Below are 7,866 nucleotides of genomic sequence, written 5' to 3'. Positions count from 1 at the left end.
CACACACACACACACACACACACACACACACACACACACACACACACACACACACACACACACACACACACACACACACACCCTGCCTTCCCCTCTCTTTTATAGATCGTGAGGTTTGTTTAGATGACTTGCACAATTCGAGTTTCAAACTACATGTATTAAAAAACAACTGCCTGCTTCTCTTCTTGTCTTTTAAGATTGATGCTTGTTGTTTACTGCCATGAAAAACCAGTGACAGTCTGTGTCGTCACACGGGAGGCTTAGAGAACATTAACGAATACCGATAGTTAGTTAGTTAGTTAGTAGCACGTTTCTCTAAGTTTAATGACTTACATGCTGTGGCTCATCTTCTGCTGACATGGCGTTGTTCACACACAGAGCCTCCAGAAACTTCTGCTTGAGGACGATGTAACGAAACCTGAGGACATGACAGTCACACAGACATTAGAGAAGCGTTGCTGCAGTTTGCCTCTGACTCTGCTGCTGTAGGCATCAACACAGGATACATGAACCTGTACATACGGACCTTTTCCTGTCAAACTTATCCATGCACTCCAAAGGCTGAATGAACTGCAAGACCTCATCCCACTGGCCATCGAGCACCAGTTGCCTGAAACAGAGAGAGTTCATTTTTAAAAACACAGGCACCACATTTTAAATGTCCCAAAAATATCATATCAATGTGTTTCTATAATGTATAACTGAAGAGCGAGGGATTTCCAGAATCTCTGACGTCCTATTTGTTGTGGTATTTTCTTGATAAAGGTTTAACATGACAAGCTATTGACGCAATAGAAGGTAAAATACCAAAATGTATTTTAACACCGAGTAGAACTGCAGTCAACACACTATTGGCTGACTTTCAAGGGAGCACTCACATCCACAGCAGCGGTGCAGTGTTACAATATCCCCGATGTAGAGGATACTACCAGAGTAACTAAACTCACGACTGGAACAGTTGCCTGTTTTCCATTTTTTGAGCTGCAACCTGAGAGGAGGAGACCCAGACTGCACGTTGTGGTTATTGCCGTTAAGTTCACCTACCTGAGGAAGAGCATGTCGTCTGAGTAGAGCCCGTTGATGACGCCGCTCTCCTTCTCCAGAGCCAGCATGCTGATGTGCAACTTCCTGGAGTTGAGAAAGTCCAGGATCGCCTTGATGATCTCCACCTCCTTCACATTTATGGTTTCCTCCGCTGTCATGGTGACGACGGGCTGACAATGACGGACACACACACACACACACACACACACACACACACACACACACACACACACAAAAACTAACAAAATCAGTTCTTACATCTTAAGGTTTGGTCCCAAATATGTGCAACATGTAGAATACATCAATATCAGAAAATATCCCGATTGATACTGTGATAATGATTTCAGCCATATTGTCCAGCACTAGTAGCAAGTTTCTATTGGAGGAAGCATCTGAAATGCATAAAAGTATAAGCATAGAGATCATCAGTGGCTCGACTGGAAAGCTTGTAAACATGCATGTGTGGAACTGTACGCATCTGAAATGAATGCACACATCTCACACTAGCCTACTTCTCCTGTATGAACCCAAATGTACAGATTTCCATCTTAGTCCACGGTCAAATTTCATCCAACATGCATGAAGCTCACAATGCGTAAATCCAAAATGCAGTCACACATTAGGGGGAAATATTGGTAGATCAAAGGTGTACAAGGTGACAGCAGTGCAGTCTGTTGTGATTTGCAACAAGCTCTTGTTTGCGTGCTGACTTTATCTTCAGGCTCCACCTAATCGAGTAAATCAGGTGGTGTTATCCAGATGGACTGAGCCTCTGCTTAGGAGGTATTGTTATGCTCTTCAGCCTTTGATTTATCTATCCCGCATCAAACATCTGACATATGACACGAGGAGTCCAGCTTTTCCTCGTCAGATGATCGTGATCTACATTCCACGTCTTGATTCCAAGTCTCTGATGAACACATAAGCTCGTACAGAGACTGAGATAAAAACAGCGACTTCTGTCTCCAACTTAGCCTGAAAGGATGCACTCTCCTCCACATGTTGTCTTGATGGAGCAGAGAAATATCTTATATTACTGCCATGACAGTGAGTAGCCTCTCGTGCATCATGGCCATCTATCGATCAACAACTGCTACAAAACACAGAAATATCTATTTTGCCCAGCTGCGAAGTAATCAAACACAAACACACACACACACACACACACACACACACACACACACACGAGCACTGCAGTCCTGCTAAGCTAGCATTAGAGGAGGCTAATAACACTGGCACTAAGCCTCAAGTCAAACACCATAAGGAGCTTAGGCTACTTGTTAGCTTTGCATAGCTTCCGGATTACAGCAAAACCAACAAATAGCTAGTTACCGTTGGAGCTCATACAAAGCGGACTAATTTCGGTTGGTAGGAGGGGAGACTGAGTAGCTAGCCAGGCCGAAGGGGAGAGAGAGGCATCCTCCAATGGTTATAGCTGGACGGGCGGGGTGCGCACTGACAGCTTCCTCTGGAACAACACGAACAGTGCTGCGTGTAATGCTCACCTTGTTTCTAAAGATACATGGGATGAAAAAAACAGTTCCCCGGGTGTTTCCTTTCCTGTGGACAGACGCTGTCACGAGGTGCTGCTCGGTGTTGTCAGCGGTGTGTGTCCTGTCTGTTGTCCTGTCTGTTCCTCCGCCTCTTCTGACTGCGTCCCCTCCCTGCTGGATCTGTCTCTGCCGCTCCGGTGCTGCCCAGCCCTGCCTGCTGCTGTCTGCAGGAGCGCCGCCTCCATCCATACTACGCGCGCGCGCGCACACACACACACACACACACTCAAACTTCACATCAGCAGCAAGAGCTCAACATGGTAGCAACAAATCAAATACGTAAAGATGAATAAAGTGAGATGAAACTTGTCAGATGTCATGTCAGAACATTTTTTATGAATAGTCATAAAAAATAGTCGTTAAAAAAAACGGCAGTAATGTAATTTGTCAAATGATTTCACTGTTGACACATTCGTCTACTTTTTATGCGAGTCTGCGTTGAAAGAAGGTCCGATGAAAAGCAGGCTTGAGTCACATGGAGCTAATTCTACATGGAGCCACATCCGGTACACTTTGTCTGTTGAATCACTTTTTTCGGAGCATTACTAACCTTCCCTTTCTTTCTTTGGGAGAGCTTAGAAAGAACGGGATATGGGCTAGTTTATTGCCTCTGAGGGACGCATGAAAAATAGAGGGAGAAATGAGAGAGGGATACAAGAGAATCAAGAGTGTAAGCCTCATAAAAGTCAAGACTTAACAATTAAGAAAAGATAACTTAGATAAAGAGTTTTTTAGCCAAAATTCCTCTGGGTTCTGATCCATCATAAAATAACAGACGTGCTAACGTCAGCAAAAGACATGCTAAAAGACGTGCTAACGTTAGCAAAAGACGTGCTAACATTAGCAAAATACGTGCTAACGTTAGCTAATGACGTGCAAAAAGACGTGCTAACGTTAGCAAAAGACGTGCTAACATTCGCAAAATACGTGCTAACGCTAGCTAAATACGTGCTAACATTAGCTAATGACGTGCTAAAACACGTGCTAACATTAGCAAAAGACGTGCTAACGTTAGCTAATGACGTGCTAAAAGACGTGCTAACGTTAGCAAAATACGTGCTAACGTTAGCGAAAGACGTGCTAACGTTAGCAAAATACGTGCTAAAAGACGTGCTAACATTAGCAAAAGACGTGCTGATGTTAGCTAATAACGTGCTAAAATACGTGCTAACGTTAGCAAAAGACGTGCTAACGTTAGCTAATGACGTGCTAAAAGACCTGCTAACGTTAGCAAAATACGTGCTAACGTTAGCAAAATACGTGCTAACGTTAGCAAAATACGTGCTAAAATACGTGCTAACGTTAGCTAATGACGTGCTAAAAGACCTGCTAACGTTAGCAAAAGACGTGCTAACGTTAGCAAAATACGTGCTAAAAGACGTGCTAACATTAGCAAAATACGTGCTAACGTTAGCTAATGACGTGCTAAAATACGTGCTAACATTAGCTAATGACGTGCTAAAATACGTGCTAATGTTAGCAAAAGACGTGCTAACGTACGTTATGTTAGCGCGTCTTGTGTGTGTGTGTATGTGTGTGTGTTGTGGTGTGTTTTTTATGGTTTCTGTAGTATGAAAATGATTTTATAACTACCGGGTCAAAAATGACCCCTAAGACAAGATGTGTACCCTGCTGGTGTACAGCTTTTATGGAAATATGAACAAAGGCAATGTTTAACTTTTTTTCATGTTGGGGTCATTCTAGGAAAAGTCGTTGAATTTCAAGTTGAAAAAAGATCATTAAAGGGGTTTCCTATGCTGTTAAACATAGTGACGGGTCATTTTTGACCCCTAAGACGACACCAGGATTAAGTAAGATTTTAAGAGCAGTACTTTTACTTCCAAACCAATGAAACACATGTGTGGATGATGTTAGTCCTCTGTATGCCTGCAGTGTCCTGTCTTTATTAACACGGACCCTCTGTGGCCCCTCAGTGAACCTCTATCTATCCCATCAAGTCTCTATCCAACACTGGTCGGATTCATAATTAAATACACAATCCACGCAAAACCAAATGTGAATTGTTTATAGGTCTAAATGCTATATAGGAATTTATAGTGATATTTTTGCATACAACTTTATTTTTATAAGATTCCATTTGATTAATTTATTAGACAATTGTCTCCAAGATGTGTGAGAGGACATTTTGTTTTATTATCCCTAACAAAGGAATAAACAGCTTTCTCCAATTCAAACAATGTACTGGAAACACTTTCTAAATTACCTCAAACATGTCTTTGGCATTTCTGTCTTCTATTTTCTGTTAATTATCAGCCGACATATCTGCAATGAGCTAATATTGGCTGATACATGGGCCCAGCTGATTATCCATCAATAAGATCAATATGAGGATATGAGGGAACATGTGCAGATTTTTTGAATAATATTTTCTGTTATATTTAACAGCCTTAGGTCTATGGTATTCAGTGTCTTGCCACAGCAGGCTTCAGTAGTCTGGACAAAGATAACCAGCTACACTACAAGTGTCTGAGTCGCTCTGATGGTCTGTGTGTGTGCAGCCTACAAGGCACAGTAATGATGACACTTACCTATGTTATTTACTTAGCTCTTGTGGTGGTAGAAGGATATTATGTCAGTTTCAATGAGGCTAATATTCCACCTAAATCAATCAAGACAGGGATGTGAAACCATGAATACTGTTGATAGCTGGCATTTTAATAAAGCTCAAAGTAATAGAAAAACAACATAAACCCATGAACAGTTGAGCATATTTAGTAAATTGAACAGAAAATGAATTCAGAGTTGGAAAAAATACAATGGTTTTCTCAGTATGCTTCATGGATTTCATACAATACCTCAATAAAACCTCACTAAGATTTCATATACCTTGCCTTTGCTTTCAACACACTTCCTTCAACGGCTGTACTGCTTCATTAGTACACACCTCCAACAGGTCAATGTCATTACAAAAAATACTTCTATATGCCAAAATATATATGTACAGTGCCAACACATGCAGAAGGAACATGTGATAAAAAGTAATGTAAAAGTAAAGTAACAAGCATGACGGTCCTGACGACAGTGGACAGGGTCTTGGGGAAGCATCGTGGGTGAATTCATATATTTACAATCTACTTTGAGGGTAAACAAGCTCGTAACAGTTAAGACAACATCCACATTAAAGTGGCTTTTTAAGTATTTGTTAGTTCCAACTGCAACATGGTCGATGGTGATTATTCCAATTACTCTTAAACTGCACAGACTGATGACACAGGGTGGGACTTCCGTCTATATTCTACTACTGATGATCGTCTTACCAGTGATACTGTTGAGTGATCAGACTTTTTGCATTTGTAGCATAATTAAAGGCCCCAAAGTACAACATACTGATACACATACGTGATAAATTATAAAAGCTACAAGCGGACTCGCTCATGTTGGATGGATCTGCCATCATATACAAACTTCACTTATATATACGTACAGTATATTATGTTTCTCTGAATAAAATCGAAAACGCCTTTCAGAATATCTTCAAAGCATTATCAAAATGAAATAAATTAAGAGTCTATAGCAGGTGCTTTCCAGAATTGTTTCATGGCGCTCCATATGCTCAATACTCTCATCATTCCACACTTTTGGAAAGTAATTGCAATCGCCAGCTGAGGTACTTTCCTCACTCTTCTTGGCACTTCACTATACACACACACATACACAAATTTGAAATGTTTATACATTTTTCAGTCACATGTAAAAAAAAAAAAAAAAAAAAAAAAGGAAAAAAAAGCAAGAACTAAAAAAACGTGCCTGTGTAGCAGCAAAATTCTCATAAAAAAATGCTGCCTCTACCTGATCACGGATCAGACAGGCCACCCTTGCAACAACCTGCCTGAGGGGGGCGTAATCTGATCCCAGACCTGCGAGTGCACACAAACTCTCCTTTATCACAACAGTCTTTTTTTAACAGGTGCTGACAAACTCACACCGACACTCACAGCGCATCCAAATGACACAAAACAAGCATAAGGCCACACATGATCAACTTATAGAAACCAAAGTGCCTCTTTGTGAGGCGTGACATTCAGTGCTTCAGTGGTTCAACTAGGTAAGGCATTGGTCCGCCTTTTGTTTTCTTCTCCTTTTTTTTGGCACGTGAGAACATTGATACACATGCTGACAAGTAAACACTTGTGTCCCGTTTAATTAGTCCAGAGCGTAACAGTCAACTCTGTAACAACAATGTCTGTGAGGCCCACTTGTGTTCTACATTCCAGTTGTGAAATATTACAGTGAGACCATGTGTCCTTTTAATGAAAATGTAAAACTAACACACAAATTATCCTGTGCTCGTTCCAGAGAAGCGTGTCCAAATCTTGCCCGGCCGTCTGGTGCTACTTAGTGTGCAGTTTTTTGGGCGTGGCCTGCTTCTTGGTTTGCCACAGATGGCTGGCGATGGTGATGGCGTCCACACTGGCGGACATGGTTTTGGCCGGGATCAGGCTGAACTGCTTTCTGTCCGAGTTGTACTTATACAGGCCCTCGATCATCTTGATCGTGATGCTCTTCGGCCCGATGCCGGCCAGTTTGGTGATCTCCTCTGTCTCCGGGCAGTAGGCGTACACGGACCTGAACTGGCATCCGGCGTCACGGAACAACAGAAGGAAGTTATTGGCTTCGGATTTCTCGATTTCCTGCACAAAACCAAAGAGAAAAGTCATCGTTTAGTGCAGCATATTTCATGCAGAAAAACACAGACACACGTATTTGCAACACACATACATCAAGTATCTTGTTCTTCTGGCCTTCGTTGACCTTGCCAGCCAGGCAGCAGTGAGCCAGGGCATTCTGGATGATGTACTTGTTGGACTTGGCACTCGGCTCCTTGTATAGTTTAGGTCCTGTGGGAAGAAAGCCCGCGCATGAGATTGCAAAAATCTCTGTGTAAATCTCGACAAACTATGTAATAATTGCAGGTATGTCTTCTACCTGTGTACTCATTGTTGGAGGGAGTGGATGAGGTGTTGGAGTCGTTTTCCCAATCCTTCTCTCCGTTGCGACCATCAGTCGAAGGACAAGAAGAAAAACCTTCTGCAGAGTCCGGCCTGGAGACGATCACATACAGACCGACAAATGACACGCGGACATGACAAAACCCACAACAAACACGACAAGGTTGATGCACATAAGCATGTATGGAAGCGTATGCCGACAGATTGCACAAACAGCCATGCACACACACAGTTATTAAACACACACTCACTCACACACACACACACACACACACACACACACACACACACACACACAC

At 42.1% G+C, this 7,866-nt stretch overlaps 2 protein-coding genes across 8 annotated transcripts in view; both read right to left on the bottom strand.

The window, feature by feature from the left end:
* wdr47a (WD repeat domain 47a) overlaps positions 1-2,732 on the bottom strand; it is an 11,433-nt gene extending 8,701 nt beyond the window's left edge. The window contains exons 1-4 of one of the 2 annotated variants that reach the window (XM_031855378.1): positions 2,550-2,732; positions 1,045-1,214; positions 527-610; positions 334-418 (exon numbers count right to left, since the gene is read on the bottom strand). In XM_031855378.1, the coding sequence (XP_031711238.1) occupies positions 334-418; positions 527-610; positions 1,045-1,202 (327 nt within the window). In that variant the 5' untranslated portion in view covers positions 1,203-1,214; positions 2,550-2,732. The other variant, XM_031855380.1, reaches the window with a different exon arrangement.
* The window catches only part of camsap2b (calmodulin regulated spectrin-associated protein family, member 2b), a 45,000-nt gene that overhangs the window by 10,202 nt on the left and 26,932 nt on the right, over positions 1-7,866 (bottom strand). For 4 of the 6 annotated variants that reach the window (XM_031855373.1, XM_031855375.1, XM_031855374.1 and 1 more), the window contains 3 exons: positions 7,545-7,660; positions 7,338-7,456; positions 5,253-7,249 (listed from right to left, as the gene is read on the bottom strand). The exons of 1 other annotated variant lie outside the window; for it this stretch is intronic. In XM_031855373.1, coding sequence (XP_031711233.1) covers positions 6,950-7,249; positions 7,338-7,456; positions 7,545-7,660 — 535 coding nt within the window. In that variant the 3' untranslated portion in view covers positions 5,253-6,949. Of the gene's footprint in view, positions 1-5,252; positions 7,250-7,337; positions 7,457-7,544; positions 7,661-7,866 lie in introns of those variants that run through there. One more of the 6 variants, XM_031855377.1, reaches the window with a different exon arrangement.

Source organism: Anarrhichthys ocellatus, unplaced genomic scaffold, assembly GCF_004355925.1.
Source record: "Anarrhichthys ocellatus isolate YVR2014 unplaced genomic scaffold, GSC_Weel_1.0 scaffold15, whole genome shotgun sequence".
Lineage (NCBI taxonomy): Eukaryota > Metazoa > Chordata > Actinopteri > Perciformes > Anarhichadidae > Anarrhichthys > Anarrhichthys ocellatus.
This window is presented reverse-complemented; position numbering and strand designations above follow the sequence as displayed.